The sequence below is a fragment of the Bufo bufo genome, chromosome 11 (assembly GCF_905171765.1).
Source record: "Bufo bufo chromosome 11, aBufBuf1.1, whole genome shotgun sequence".
NCBI lineage: Eukaryota > Metazoa > Chordata > Amphibia > Anura > Bufonidae > Bufo > Bufo bufo.
In genome coordinates, this window is record NC_053399.1 from 12,914,142 (window position 1) to 12,929,977 (window position 15,836).

The following is a 15,836-nucleotide window of genomic DNA, read 5'->3' on the forward strand; positions in this document are numbered from 1 at the left end:
GCCTTTATGTCTCCACTAATCCACAATAATAAGATCCAAAACTCCTGTTAATCCAGCACCCAAAAAGAGAAGTAGCTGAAAACCTGGCCCAATACTTGTCACAGGTGAGGGTTTGTTACCATTGTATCCAATCCTCTGGTCAGCCTCCTTCCTGTCCTGACAGTTGGATATAATGTATCAAGTTCAGGTCAAATGTATCAGTCCAGCCTGCCTATAGCACAGAGAGCTGTCCAGAGACTAGATGCAACTGTAGCAAACTCTCAGCTGTGAAAAATATTAGTTATGGACAGTTATTCATCCGCAAAAAATGGAAGCCGCCCGTGTGCCTTCTGCAATATAGTATTCAGTAGACATGCCTATTCTTGTCCGCAAAACGGACAAGAATAGGACATTCTATTTTTTTTTTTGCGGATCACGGAACGGAGCAACGGATGCGGGCGGCACACGGAGTGCTGTCCGCATCTTTTGTGGCCCCATTGAAGTGAATGGGTCCGCACCCGAGCCGCAAAAACTGCGGCTCGGATGCGGACCCGAAAAACGGTCGTGTGCATGAGGCCTAAGGGATGTAAACAGATCCTGAAAACGGTGTGAAATTTAGACACAAAGCAATGTAACAAGTGGCAGGCGTTGGTTGAGCTTCATTTACCTGATCACAGACAAACCTATTAATAAATATACAATAATCACTATTAATATCGAGGCTCAGCTCCATTGCATTGAATGGGACTGAGCTGCAGTACCAAATGTATCCTGAAAGACAGGGGTGGCGCTGTTTGTGGAAGTGAGCTGCCAAGTTTTTGTACTCTTACACATTTTTTTTTTTTTAAAGACCCCATAAATAAGATTGTCTAAGGTCGTCCACAGAGCTGCATCTGTATGCAAATAACGCAATATGATATGCCACCCCTCCCCCGCATCGCCGCCTCTTACCGGCGTTAATTAACCATCCTCCATTCACTGTGAATTTCCGAGCTGCATCCTAAAATATCACAATTCCCGGTCTCCCCCCACCCTTCTCCCTCATTTTAATTTCCCGTGTATCAGTCAGCAGCCTCCATCAGCTATTATCCCTCATTCGCCCGCCGCCTTCCAGCACAATCCGCGCAGTGATGCAGCGAGCTGTGTGCTGTATGGGTTAAAGGGATTCAACTCTCATCGCCCTCCTCTTACTGTATTATAGGGGGCAACTCTCATTTCTTTCCTCTTTCACAAACCAAATATTCCGGATTATCGGACACTCCCAGACATTACCACCGAGGGCTCATGCACACGACCGTATGTATTTTGCGGAACGGAACAGTTAACCCCTAATAGAACAGTCCTATCCTTGTCTGTAATGGGGACAATAATAGGACATGTTCTATTTTTTTTTCCTGGAAAGGACATACGGAAACGGAATGCACGCGGAGTACCTTCAGTTTTTTTTGTGAACCCATTGAAATGACCGGTTCCGCATACGGGATTGCTAGTACAGAAACTAATGGGGTCGCAGCGCAACTTGCATATGTGCTATGACCAAGAACCCAGAATCGCTAAAAATCCAGCAGTGATGGATTTTTTGCAAACCCCGGGGTCGTGGCAAATGTATGAATCACACAGTGACCGCATTGCACCGATCCTCGGGCATGAAAGATGTTGCGAAAACAGAATCGCCGTGTAGACGAACCCTGATTTTGCATCCAGATTACCATGCAATTCTAGATTTACAGAACTTTTAGATACGGTATTACAGAACTTTTAATAATATATTAGGGCGCTATTATTTGTGCAACTCTCCAGTCCATTTCACCTTTCCTAGTGGCTGCCTCCCTTGCCAATAGGGGAGCGGTAGTGCCAATATGAGGACACCATAGGTCAATGAGCACTCCAACCAACCATCCAGACCCCCTTTAACTGTGCCCGGGGTGAGAAAACATTAAGTGCTAAGTTTAGGAGGCCTGGCTCCGGGAGGTCACCGATCAGGTTACCGGGCTATGTGCCTGCTGAGAGATTCAAACCTAAGGAACGCCAGGGCTGACTGTAATGTGATCAGGGTCAGCCTAGGGATCAGCTGCGGGTCTATGGGCACAGAATTATGTCATGTCCCCTACAATATCTGCCAGATGCCAAGGGCCTGATGATATGCGCCCGTAATCTCGAGGGTGCAAGACTAAGGACATGGCTTCTTTTATAAGGGCACTGTAGGAAGATGGCATTGAAGCTGGCACTGTTGTGGTGCTATTGTACTAGCATGGCTGGCAGGTGCCTCAAGACCTGCCCATCATCTATACCAGGGATGCTCAACCTATACCAGGGATGCTCAACCTGCGGCCCTCCAGCTGTTGCAAAACTACAACTCCCAGCATGCCCTAATAGCTGTAGCTGAGAGTTGTAGTTTTGCAACAGCTGGAGGGCCGCAGGTTGGACATCCCTGATCTAGAGGGTGCAAGTGTAAGGGGCACAAGGACATAGCTCCGTCACAGGCATCTTCCCCTATCCCCCAAAAGGCACTGTAATATGGGCAAGGTAGGCTGACTTTTACAGGAAGGGCAAGTGGCTGGCTCTCTTATGCGGGCACCAAAACTGGCACCGTGATTCAGGCATGGTAGCTGGTTCTGTTATGAAGGGGGGGGGGGGGGCATGGTTGATTCTCTTAGAGGAGGGACACTGTGTCTGTTTCTCTTTTGGGGACACCATGTCTGGCTCTGTTGTGGAGGCATGGTGGCTATGGTGACAATGCAGTTGGTACTATAATGGAGACACTTTGGTTGGCACTGTAAAGAGTGTCCAGTGACTTATTTGCGGTACGGGTGCTGTGATTAGCTCCGCTATGGATTCAGCAAATGGCATTTATCACGTAGACAAAGTTAATACAAGGCACTTACTAATGTATTGTGATTGTCCATATTGCCTCCTTTGCTGGCTGGATTCATTTTCCATCACATTATACACTGCTCGTTCCCTGGGTTACGACCACCCTGCAATCTAGCGGCGGTGGTCGTGCTTGCACACTATAGGGAAAAATTGCGTGCATCTCTGGCGGCCAGGACGCGACAGCGCGGCCACCGTCCCAGCAACACCTTGCATTACGGATTGGATTACGGCGTGGAAACGAGCAGAGTATAATGTGATGGAAAAATGAATCCAGCCAGCGAGGGAGGCAATATGGAGAAACACAATACATTAGTAGGTGCCTTGTAGTCACTTACTGTACAATGATACATGTCATTTGCTAAAGTGAGAGGACCAAGGAGTTGTCTCATCCGACTTACTGAAGTGGGCCATTTTATCCACTTTCGGGTGGGTGGTCCCAGAGGATAAGAGGTTGGCATTTACAGTTTTACTCTAGTTTTCGAAGTTTGTGCCCCCCTGACACATTATAACTACTATAAGTTGGCCTGAGCCAGCGGAAGCCGACCATGTGATACACAGAGGGGCCAAATCCAGCTGCTTTTAATTCAAGGGGGTCCCTAGCAGGTAAGTCTTCCTCTACCATGTCCATAGAGAGACAACCCACCTTTAAATCAGGAGGATTTTTGGGTTGCATTCTCTTTCTGATTTAATTCCAGACTATTCTGCAGTTTTGTGCCGGACTATCAGATACTGGATTAAAGGAATGTTACTCTATATGCAAAATAAATAAATAAATAGATACATTAAATAAATAAATAAATAAATAAATACATCAAATCCTCGGGAGCAGCTATCCGTACAGGACATGAATAAAAATGTGACAATACACCTAATACTAATACTATACCGGGCAGAGCTGCAAAAATATAAATCCCCTCCTGTGACATCCTACCTGAAATCGTCCAGTGCATTCATGGCCTATGCAGCTCCCCCCCCCCCCCTTTCCCGCAGATGTAGGGGGATGCAGGTTTGCAGCAGATCTGCGGGTCACGTCCAGGACTGCTGCTCTGTCAGGATGCTGTGCATTTCGGGAATGACATAAAGGGGAGGAAGGGTGTGCAGAATTCAGGGACACAGAGTAGACTACTCCATCAGCCTCTGATCTCGCCAGCTGCAGAAGAGCAGCGAAGAGAGAGACGGCGTCACGTGACCGCCCTGGTGGTCTGATTAATGCAGTAGCTGCCGTCTTGTCGGATAATGCGGCCAGCAGACTGGAGTCTAAAAGAAAGCAAAAATAGACGTATAACCGGCCGCCTGGAATAACGCCGATCCCTAATCATTATATTCAAAAGTCGATGTATTCCGCCACGCCGAACACACAAGGCACGCACAGCAGGCGCTGACCCCAGCGGAGCTTGCAATCTAATTTCCCCATGTAATATTAAAACAAAAAGTGCAAATATACTGCCTATAAAGGGGCAGAATAAAAGGGGCTGTTGAGGATTAGAAGGACATGCTCCACAGCTGTCCACAGCTTGCATGGGGTATTTCTGCGGAGCCCCATTCACTTCAATGCAATACTGCACAAGACCTGCAGACAGGCGTGGCGCTCTTTCTAGAAGAAAGCCACCATGATATTCCAATCCTGTTCTAGGAGTCGTTAAGGATCTGCTTGACTTTAAGAAATGGCGCCGCTCGTGCCCACAGGTTGTGTCTGGTATTGCAGCTCGGGATAGGACTGAGCTGTAATACCAGACACAGCCCAGACTATGACAAATTGTATTTGGCTGGCACTGTATGGGAAGCACGCTCTGCCAGTCGTTAAATGGGGGGTGCAATGCAACTAGTACATTGTTGAGGGGCACATGGACAATACAAAGGGGAAGACTGTGGATGGCATTGTATTGGAAGCAGAATGAAGGGCACACATGCCCATGGTTAGTCTTAGGGGGTGCATGGAACATGATCTGTCACTATTGAAGGGGGCACCACTGAGCACCAATCTAAGGCTTGCATCCCCAATTCCACAACTGATGCCCAAAGGAAGCTACATTCCCTAGATTGGGCGGCGTTATTTGGGCACCTTATGGTAGTATTACATTGACGTTGTATAGGGGGGTGAGGCATGAAGAGAAGGTATTGAACAGGGTACCAACCAACCTATGGTGAGCGATCATTGTGACCTGGTTTGGGGGTGGGCGCACCATGAATGGCGCTACAATACACATCTCTACTGATACAATGTATAATCATCAGTCCTATATGTGATAGTTATAGGCTCTAGGAAAGCCGGGTGCCATCCTGTGCCCCCAGTTATCACCTAGCTTTCCTATAAATTCTCCAAACAATATATGTGCTTTAACCCCATAAATACCAGATGTTCTGAATGAAGACCATAGTAATAATGGCACCGAGTTTTAGGTTAGTGCATGAAGAGTTTTCCACAACCAAGTGCCAAGGAATGCCACAATAGACAGATGCCAGTCCAGTCACATGCCAGGGTCTGTGCCAAGCTGGCAAGGGTTCTACTTTTTGGACAATCAGACAACTTCTGTGCTAATAACAGTTGGGGGTCGTTACATTGTATCACAAAGCAGGTTTTATTACATGTCCTGTACAAATGCAGCCTGCAAACACTTCCTGCGTCCAGCACCATGGCACTACCCACAATGCCATGCTGGGTGCTGAGCCCTTTGTCCATCTGAAGCACAGATGTCTGAAGCCAGAACAAAAGTCTGTGTGGAGAACGTCCATTAGTGCGAGGGAGAAATCTGCCGCCTCATCTGTTACTATGTGCACGGTTCCTCTGCCAGACCTGACCAAATGCACAGAATTCAGAGCATTTATTATAGAAGAGGCTCCGCATTTATAGTACCACCGTCCTGACTGGCACCAGGGCTCAGGTGTGCCCGCATCCTTTGCACCCCTCATAGTGATACCACTTTTCTATATTTCTCTGCAATGGAAAAGGTTGTCTGCCCCTAGGACAATATCCTCCACATATACTGAGCAACTGGATTAGGCTACATGCACACGACCGTATGTGTTTTTTACAGTCCGCAAATTGCGGATCAGCAAAAAAAAAAAAAAAAAAAACGGACAGCAGACATTGTAACAGACAAGAATAGGACATGTTCTATTTTTTTTGCGGGGCTACGGAACAGACATACTGAGTCCGCACACCAACCGTGGGGCAGCCGCAGCGGATCGCGGACCCATTCACTTTAATGGGTCCGCGATCCACCCGTTACGCAAAAAGATAGGACATGTTCTACCTCTTTGCGGAACGGAAGTACGGGACGAAACCGTAATGCTTCCGTAGGGTTCCGTTCCGTGCTTCCGTTCCGCACCATTCCGCATCTCCGTATTTGCGGACCCATTGAAGTGAATGGGTCTGCATCCATGATGCGGAATGCACAAGGAACGATGCCCGTGTATTTCGGATACGCAAATGCGGTCCGCAATACGGCAACGGGACGCCTACGGTCGTGTGCAGGAGTCCTTATGTGCAGCCCAAATTCTGTAAAAGGAGTTACCACAATGAGTTTTCTATGAACTGAGCCTCTCAGGCTAAACAGGTGGTAAAATAATACCAGCAAGTCATCACTTAAATAGCAATTCCAGTAATTCTTTATATTAACCTCAATAATATAGTAAGTAACAGGATAGCAACATTCATAAAAATACCACTAGAATACATGGCCCATATGCAGAAGAATATAACTACTATAATACTGCTCCTATGTACAAGACTATATCTCCTATAATACTGCTCCTATGTACAGGGATATAACTACTATAATACTGCCCCCTAATTACAAGAATATAACTACTATAATACTGCTCCTATGTACAAGAATATAACTACTATAATACTGCCTCCTATGTACAAGAATATAACTACTATAATACTGCTCCTATGTACAAGAATATAACTACTATAATACTGCCTCCTATGTACAGGGATATAACTACTATAATACTGCCTCCTATGTACAAGAATATAACTACTATAATACTGCCCCTATGTACAAGAATATAACTACTATAATACTGCTCCTATGTACAAGAATATAACGACTATAATACTGCTCCTATGTACAAGAATATAACTACTATAATACTGCTCCTATGTACAAGAATATAACTCCTATAATACTGCTCCTATGTATAAGAATATAACTACTATAATACTGCTGCCTATGTACAAGAATATAACTACTATAATACTGCCTCCTATGTACAAGAATATAACTCCTATAATACTGCTCCTATGTATAAGAATATAACTACTATAATACTGCTGCCTATGTACAAGAATATAACTACTATAATACTGCTCCTATGTACAAGAATATAACTACTATAATACTGCTCCTATGTACAAGACTATATCTCCTATAATACTGCTCATATGTACAGGGATATAACTACTATAATACTGCCTCCTATATACAAAGAATATAACTACTATAATACTGCCCCTATGTACAAGAATATAACTACTATAATACTGCTCCTATGTACAAGAATATAACTACTATAATACTGCTCCTATGTATAAGAATATAACTACTATAATACTGCTGCCTATGTACAAGAATAACTACTATAATACTGCCTCCTATGTACAAGAATATAACTCCTATAATACTGCTCCTATGTATAAGAATATAACTACTATAATACTGCTGCCTATGTACAAGAATATAACTACTATAATACTGCCTCCTATGTACAAGAATATAACTACTATAATACTGCCTCCTATGTACAAGAATATAACTACTATAATACTGCCTCCTATGTACAAGAATATAACTACTATAATACTGCCTCCTATGTACAAGAATATAACTACTATAATACTGCTTCCTATGTACAAGAATATAACTACTATAATACTGCTCCTATGTACAGGAATATAACTACTATAATACTGCCTCCTATGTACAAGAATATAACTACTATAATACTGCCTCCTATGTACAAGAATATAACTACTATAATACTGCTCCTATGTACAAGAATATAACTACTATAATACTGCTCCTATATACAAGAATATAACTACTATAATACTGCCTCCTATGTACAAGAATATAACTACTATAATACTGCTCCTATGTACAGGAATATAACTACTATAATACTGCCTCCTATGTACAAGAATATAACTACTATAATACTGCTCCTATGTACAAGAATATAACTACTATAATACTGCCTCCTATGTACAAGAATATAACTACTTTAATACTGCTCCTATGTACAGGAATATAACTACTATAATACTGCCTCCTATGTACAAGAATATAACTACTATAATACTGCTCCTATGTACAAGAATATAACTACTATAATACTGCCTCCTATGTACAAGAATATAACTACTATAATACTGCTCCTATATACAAGAATATAACTACTATAATACTGCTCCTATGTACAGGAATATAACTACTATAATACTGCTCCTATGTACAAGAATATAACTACTATAATACTGCTCCTGTGTACAAGAATATAACTACTATAATACTGCTCCTGTGTACAAGAATATAACTACTATAATACTGCTCCTATGTACAAGAATATAACTACTATAATACTGCTCCTATATACAAGAATATAACTACTATAATACTGCCTCCTATGTACAAGAATATAACTACTATAATACTGCTCCTATGTACAAGAATATAACTACTATAATACTGCCTCCTATGTACAAGAATATAACTACTATAATACTGCCTCCTATGTACAAGAATATAACTACTATAATACTGCCTCCTATGTACAAGAATATAACTACTATAATACTGCCCCTAAGTATAAGAATATAACTACTATAATACTGACCCTATGTACAGGAATTTGAATCTGCACAGGTAAGAGTGTTCTCTGTAATCTGAAAGAGTTAAAATAAAGCTCACAATTAGTTTTTTATGAAATCTTCAGGATCGGCTGCACTTTCACTGACTACATAAAACAACTATCTTTCCAATATCTTTTTTCTCCAGAGATATAAAGTAACACTCCGGAGACAATATACAATGATTTCCTGGATTATTAAGCTTCTGTTGGATGGTATTGGGCCCCGCAGCTCTTCGGTCTCCTCACAAAACCCCCAGTGATATGACACCATGATGTTGAGAAATTAGCACAGCTGGTTGTCATGGAAACAACTTGATTTATTTTTATACATATAGATACAATGTGGACGGTACAAATTCATCATCATTGTGACGTTTTACAGGTTTTATGCGATAATGACTTTGTGTGATCAGTGACTGGAACCCCCCAGCTCCTTTCCTGTCTGCTTCTATGGTGAGGGAGGGGCAGCAGCCATAGGGTGAGATAATAGAACTGCTACATGTGATTTGAGGTGCATGCTAACAGAACCACAGACCCGAACTGTGTCTGGTGGAGTAACTGGCAAAAGTTACACAATATCCTAGATATACACACTGCTCAAAAAAATAAAGGGAACACTTAAACAACACAATGTAACTCCAAGTCAATCACACTTCTGTGAAATCAAACTGTGCACTTAGGAAGCAACACTGAGTGACAATCAATTTCACATGCTGTTGTGCAAATGGGATAGACAACAGGTGGAAATTATAGGCAATTAGCAAGACACCCCCAATAAAGGAGCGGTTCTGCAGGTGGTGACCACAGACTACTTCTCAGTTCCTATGCTTCCTGGCTGATGTTTTGGTCACTTTTGAATGCTGGCGGTGCTTTCACTCTAGTGGTAGCATGAGACGGAGTCTACAACCCACACAAGTGGCTCAGGTAGTGCAGCTTATCCAGGATGGCACATCAATGCGAGCTGTGGCAAGAAGGTTTGCTGTGTCTGTCAGCGTAGTGTCCAGAGCATGGAGGAACAGGAGGAGCACTGCCAGAGCCCTGCAAAATGACCTCCAGCAGGCCACAAATGTGCATGTGTCTGCTCAAACGGTCAGAAACAGACTCCATGAGGGTGATATGAGGGCCCGACGTCCACAGGTGGGGGTTGTGCTTACAGCCCAACACCGTGCAGGACGTTTGGCATTTGCCAGAGAACACCAAGATGAAAGCAGGTTCACACTGAGCACATGTGACAGACGTGACAGAGTCTGGAGACGTCGTGGAGAACGTTCTGCTGCCTGCAACATCCTCCAGCATGACCGGTTTGGCATTGGGTCAGTAATGGTGTGGGGTGGCATTTCTGTGGAGGGCCGCACAGCCCTCCATGTGCTCGCCAGAGGTAGCCTGACTGCAATTAGGTACCGAGATGAGATCCTCAGACCCCTTGTGAGACCATATGCTGGTGCGGTTGGCCCTGGGTTCCTCCTAATGCAAGACAATGCTAGACCTCATGTGGCTGGAGTGTGTCAGCAGTTCCTGCAAGACGAAGGCATTGGTGCTATGGACTGGCCCGCCCGTTCCCCTGACCTGAATCCAATTCAGCACATCTGGGACATCATGTCTTGCTCTATCCACCAACGTCACGTTGCACCAGAGACTGTCCAGGAGTTGGCAGATGCTTTAGTCCAGGTCTGGGAGGAGATCCCTCAGGAGACCGTCCGCCACCTCATCAGGAGCATGCACAGGCGTTGTAGGGAGGTCATACAGGCACGTGGAGGCCACACACACTACTGAGCCTCATTTTGACTTGTTTTAAGGACATTACATCAAATTTGGATCAGCCTGTAGTCTGTTTTTCCACTTTAATTTTGAGTGTGACTCCAAATCCAGACCTCCATGGGTTGAAAAATTTGATTTCCATTTTTTTTATTTTTGTGTGATTTTGTTGTCAGCACATTCAACTATGTAAATAACAAAGTATTTCAGAAGAATATTTAATTAATTCAGATCTAGGATGTGTTATTTTTGTGTTCCCTTTATTTTTTTGAGCAGTGTATTTACTTCTATTCTCGACCACAGCAGAGGAGTCTGGGGGCACAGCTAGGTATAATAGGAGCAGGTCCCCCTTTAACTTACGGGTCCTTTCTTAATTAGGACTCATTATCATGTCCCGGTCTGGGCCTAAATCCATCGGTGGGCCAGTTTTCCCCGTGCAAAACATTTGTAAAATTTGGCTCAAAGTGTGTTGCTCAATAAATCCCTATGGGTACATTGTGTCGGTTTCTATGGTTACAGACTACAAACAAACCCTGTGTGTAGTCTGATCCTGACCTCAAGTGCGATCATCCATCCACCTCCTCTTGTACTTACTTGTAAGTAAAAAGAGTAAGATACGATCTGCGCTGTATACACAAAGCGGGAGATTTATAACCAAGACTTTTTGCAAAATTGCTCCATTTTTGGAGCAATACAAAACATAATTTCAAAAGTATACACGCCCTTCATTTAAACCTCTCTGTCCATGGAAGCCATCTCCCCTCCCATGACCTTGCTGGGTGGGGAATATCTCATTCACATATCATGTATCTGTACCTTATCTGTATCCTGCAGGGCGGCATTCTCTCTCTGCAAGGTTTTTTTAGTTTAAGGGTCCATTCACACGTCAGTGTGTGTTTTGCGGATCTGCAAATCACGGACACCGGCAATGTGCGCTCCGCATTTTGCGAACCGCACATCACCGGCACTAATAGAATATGCCTATTCTTGTCGGAAATTACATAGAAATGAATGGGTCCGCAATTCCGTTCCGAAAAATTCTGCGGAACAGAATTGCGGACGTGTGAATGGACCCTTAGGCTACATGCACACAAACTTTTGTTTTGGTTGCACGTCTTTCTGTGAGGGGCCGTGGCCTCAATGTCAACGTACATGGCCTTAAAATGGATCATGGGTAGAAAAGGTCAGAACTGCCATATGTGTGCACTGGGTATGAGGCACTCACCCCGTTTCCATGCTGGGAGAGGATAGCGGTAACGCAGCAGTCGTACAAGCTGCTGCAATAGTGAAAATGAGCTCCCCCTGCTGGTGGCAACTATAAGATTATTTTATGTATTTCCTGCTGCTTGCAGAATGTAATCACTCACACAACGAGGGGCGACGGCGACTTATATTACGTCTATAATAAATCTGTCCCATTATGTTTTTGTAGCCCAGGCCGCGGCGTCACTATATGTCTAACGGTTTGTGTGATGTCAGCGCAATATCCAAGACGCTCATCAGCTTGCATTGTGTCGCTTTCACCAAGCCAGCAGCAGCTGCTCTCGTAGCTACCCTGCATACGGCACGGCAGAGAAAGTATTCACGCCCCCGCCATACAGCACTGAACGCTGGGACAGAACAGGGCAGTTCTTTTCATTGCGGCCGCCAACAATCAATTCTTACTACTTCAGTCGTGTACCGGAGAACTCCTCCCAACTACAGCTTTGTACATCCAGATCTTCCTGGTTCACAAACAGAATTTGAAAGTGCGGTGAAGACTGACACTTGCATAGTACATGCAAGAGGCAAAGGTGATCAGCATGATGCATCTCGATTTGAAGATTCAGATGTCATTCAGAAAGTGTGAAAATTCAGTTGGTTTATCAAGTTTTAGATGATTATTTTGTTTGTTAAAGGGGCTCTCCTCTCCGCATTGGACAATCCTGACTTGTTAGAAGGGTCCCCTGACAATAAGCAGACCACAGAATGTCCTTCTGCTGTGATCTGTGGGGAAACCTGGCAGTAAGTGTTCAATTTCCCAACAGCGCCACCACAGGGGAAATGAAGTATTACTCCGCGCCCTTTGAAATGAATGGTTTCTCTGAGTAATGCCAGACAGGATGGGTCCTTCAGAGCTGAGACACTCTGTGTGACCGCCGACCAAGAGATGAGGACTCTGGACAGAGGACCACCTCTATTAAGGCCTCTTGCACACGAACGTGTATTTTTTTCTGTTTACGTTCCGTTTTTTGCGTTCCGTATGCAGAACCATTCATTTCAATGGATCAGCAAAAAAAAAAAGAAAAAAAAAAGGAAGGTACTCCGTAGGCCTTCCGTTTCCATATTTCCGTTGAAAGATAGAACATGTCCTATTATTGTCAGCATAACGGACAAGGATAGGACTGTTGTATGAGGGGCCAGCTGTTCCGTTCCGCAAAAAACGGAATGCACACTGACGTCAGCCGTATTTTTTGCGGGTCGCAAAATACTGAAAAAGCCATACGGTCGTGTGCAAGAGGCCTAACTCAATTTACTAACAGGGTGTAGGGAGGTGTATTTTTCTTAACTGGAGCACCCCTTTAGGCCTCATGCACACGACCGTTTTTGTGGTCCGCATCCGAGCCGCATTTTTTGCGGCTCACTATACAGTAGTGAGCATCGTCTAAATTCTGCAAAATTCTGGCCCTGGACACCTGGCGGCCAGGACTCAGCTCTGGGGATCGATGGGTATATATATTTATTTTTTTAAAAGGGGTACTGGCTTTTCTCCCTCTAGGCCTCCTGCACACGACCGTATGGCTTTTTCAGTGTTTTGCGGTCCGTTTTTCACGGATCCGTTGTTCCGTTTATTTGTTTCCGTTGTGTTTCCGTTTCGTTTTTCCGTATGGCATATACAGTAATTACATAGAAAAAATTGGGCCGGGCATAACATTTTCAATAGCTTGTTCCGCAAAAACGGATACGGAAGACATACGGATTCATTTCCGTATGTGTTCAGTTTTTTTTGCGGACCCATTGACTTGAATGGAGCCACGGAACAGAACGTGATTTGCGGGCAATAATAGGACATGTTCTATGTTTCAACGGAACGGAAAAACAGAAATACGGAAACGGAATGCATACGGAGTACATTCCGTTTTTTTTGCGGAACCATTGAAATGAATGGTTCCGTATACGGACCGTATACGGAATGCAAAAAACGGCCCGCAAAACGGAAAAAAAATAAGGTAGTGTGAACTCGGCCTTATGTTGGGGTTTTCCTGTAACGACCTCTCCCGCCTCCACACACTTTATAATACAATAAGTGGCCGTTCTGTAGGTGGATGATCTGCATATAGACGCACACTATAAGACCTCATGCACACGACCGTGTTTTGTTTCCGTGTCCGTTCCGTTTTTTTTGCGGATAGGATGCGGACCATGCTGTCCGCATCAGTATGTCCGTTCCGTTGCCCCACAAAAAAAAATAGTGCATGTCCTATTTTTTTCTAGTTTGCGGACAAGGGTAGGCATTATTACAATGGATCCGCAAAAAAAACGGATGCCATACGGAACGTCATCCGTTTTTTTTTTACGGACCGCAAAACACATACAGTCGTGTGCATGTGGCCTTATCTGTATATAAGCGTGCACAGGCTGAGAGGCCTTTTCTGGAATCACGAGTATGCAGGCCCCATGCAGAGAACATTCACGAGTTCTTCCAGGAAAGGAAGCCACTTGAGAAGATCCTTCAGCACAAGACAAGGCCAAGACTTGGTGCAAGATTTACAACAGATTGAGACTATTAAGAACATCAAAGGTCCTTTTACATTATATACATTTTTTTTAAATCTTTCCTTTTTGTAACTCTTAAAAATGGGTGCTGCTATGTTGTGGTAGGGGCACCTCACATGAAGCATCCACCAGAAGAGGAGCTGCTCTCAGGGTCTCCGTAAGCTGGGGACCTTCTCTATGATGTCCATAGAGGGAATCTCTCCAAGATATGTCTCAGGAGGCGCACACGAAATGTACTGCAAGATGGGCTTCCACCGCCATAGACCCTGCCTGTCCATGCAGAACATCTGAATGTCCGCCACGTAATAGTCTGGCCACACCTGGTGTTCCCCAGAAGAAATGGCTGAAAGGAGAAAGGACCATCGGTTACAGAACCCAATTATTCTCTTGCTTCGAGGGGGGGTTTGATCACTGGGATCCTTTCAGATATAGGCCATCAGTGCGTCAGACTGGGCTGGATGTCCTACCAAGCAGTGGGGTAGAGCACCTGCTGCATCCCGTTGCCTTACAGTCAGGAACGATCTCCGGAGATATCTATAGAACGGTCTGAATTGTTTCATTCTCACAGGTTTGGTTGGAAACATGAGGAAGGATGAATTAAATGAGTGGATATAGTGTTCCTTTAGATGTGCTTGCGGGGGTTTTAAAGGAAAACCTGTCACTTGTTTTGGGGGGACATTAAACTACCAGCATGCCGTTACGCAGCTAGGGTAGAGGGTCCGAAGGCTGCCCATATAAGAGCTGTCTAGGACTACTTTTCAGCAGCATTGGGCGCATGCGCATTGCGCCAATCAAGCAGAGGACAGAGCACCTTGCTCTACTGAGCATGTGCCTGACGTGCAGAGCATGCGCAGTAAAGCTAGGCATACTGTCCATGGCTTAATCCGCGCAATACACATGAGCCGGACGCCACCCGAGAGGAGTCCTGGACTCCTCTCCCGTCAAGTTAGATTTTTATGTACTATACTTTGCAGGCACCGAGAGGGTCGATAGGGGCATTTTTTGGACCCTAAAACCCCAGATGCAGAACAGCGTGCTAGTGATTTAGTGGTCCCAGATGTTTATGGTGGAATTTAGGGGTAGGGAGGAAATAAATAAATAAATAAATAAATAAAGGAACACTGTCTAATATAATTCAGCTAAAATGTGTCCACTGTCTAAATCTGAGCGTGTCCCTCTGATAAATGTGAGAGTAACGGGCGGCGCACTTAACGCTGCTATGTTACAGAAACGTCTCCCGCTATGAGTTACAGCCAGGCGCCTGGAACAGACTAAACATTTACACGAGTTCTCCGGATCACAAGATGCTGTTCTTCCAGGACCTCGGACCCATCTCTCCACAAATGTACAAACACATCCCAGCACATTACTTCACACCCGGAGAATGAGACCAACCTCACAGGTCAGACTGGGGCCCCCAGAGGAAAGAGGGGCCCACACAGCAGGTAACTGGGTATGTCGACTTTTGTTGCCACCACAATTTCATGTTGCTTTGTTTGTCTTTTTTTGCAACTTTGACAACAGCCTCGGTTTATAAACTGACTTTTGTGTATACAGCTCCTGTTCAGAGCAATGTGTCGCCATAGAAACAGACCACAAGCCCAGTGTGGTCT

General features: G+C 44.4%; 1 protein-coding gene across 6 annotated transcripts in view; it reads right to left on the reverse strand.

The window, feature by feature from the left end:
• EVL (Enah/Vasp-like) overlaps positions 1 to 15,836 on the reverse strand; it is a 111,821-nt gene that overhangs the window by 72,922 nt on the left and 23,063 nt on the right. For 2 of the 6 annotated variants that reach the window (XM_040412674.1, XM_040412673.1), the window contains exon 1: positions 3,785 to 3,922. The exons of 1 other annotated variant lie outside the window; for it this stretch is intronic. In XM_040412674.1, coding sequence (XP_040268608.1) covers positions 3,785 to 3,807 — 23 coding nt within the window. In that variant the 5' untranslated portion in view covers positions 3,808 to 3,922. Of the gene's footprint in view, positions 1 to 3,784; positions 3,923 to 15,836 lie in introns of those variants that run through there. 3 more of the 6 variants (XM_040412677.1, XM_040412678.1, XM_040412679.1) reach the window with 3 other exon arrangements.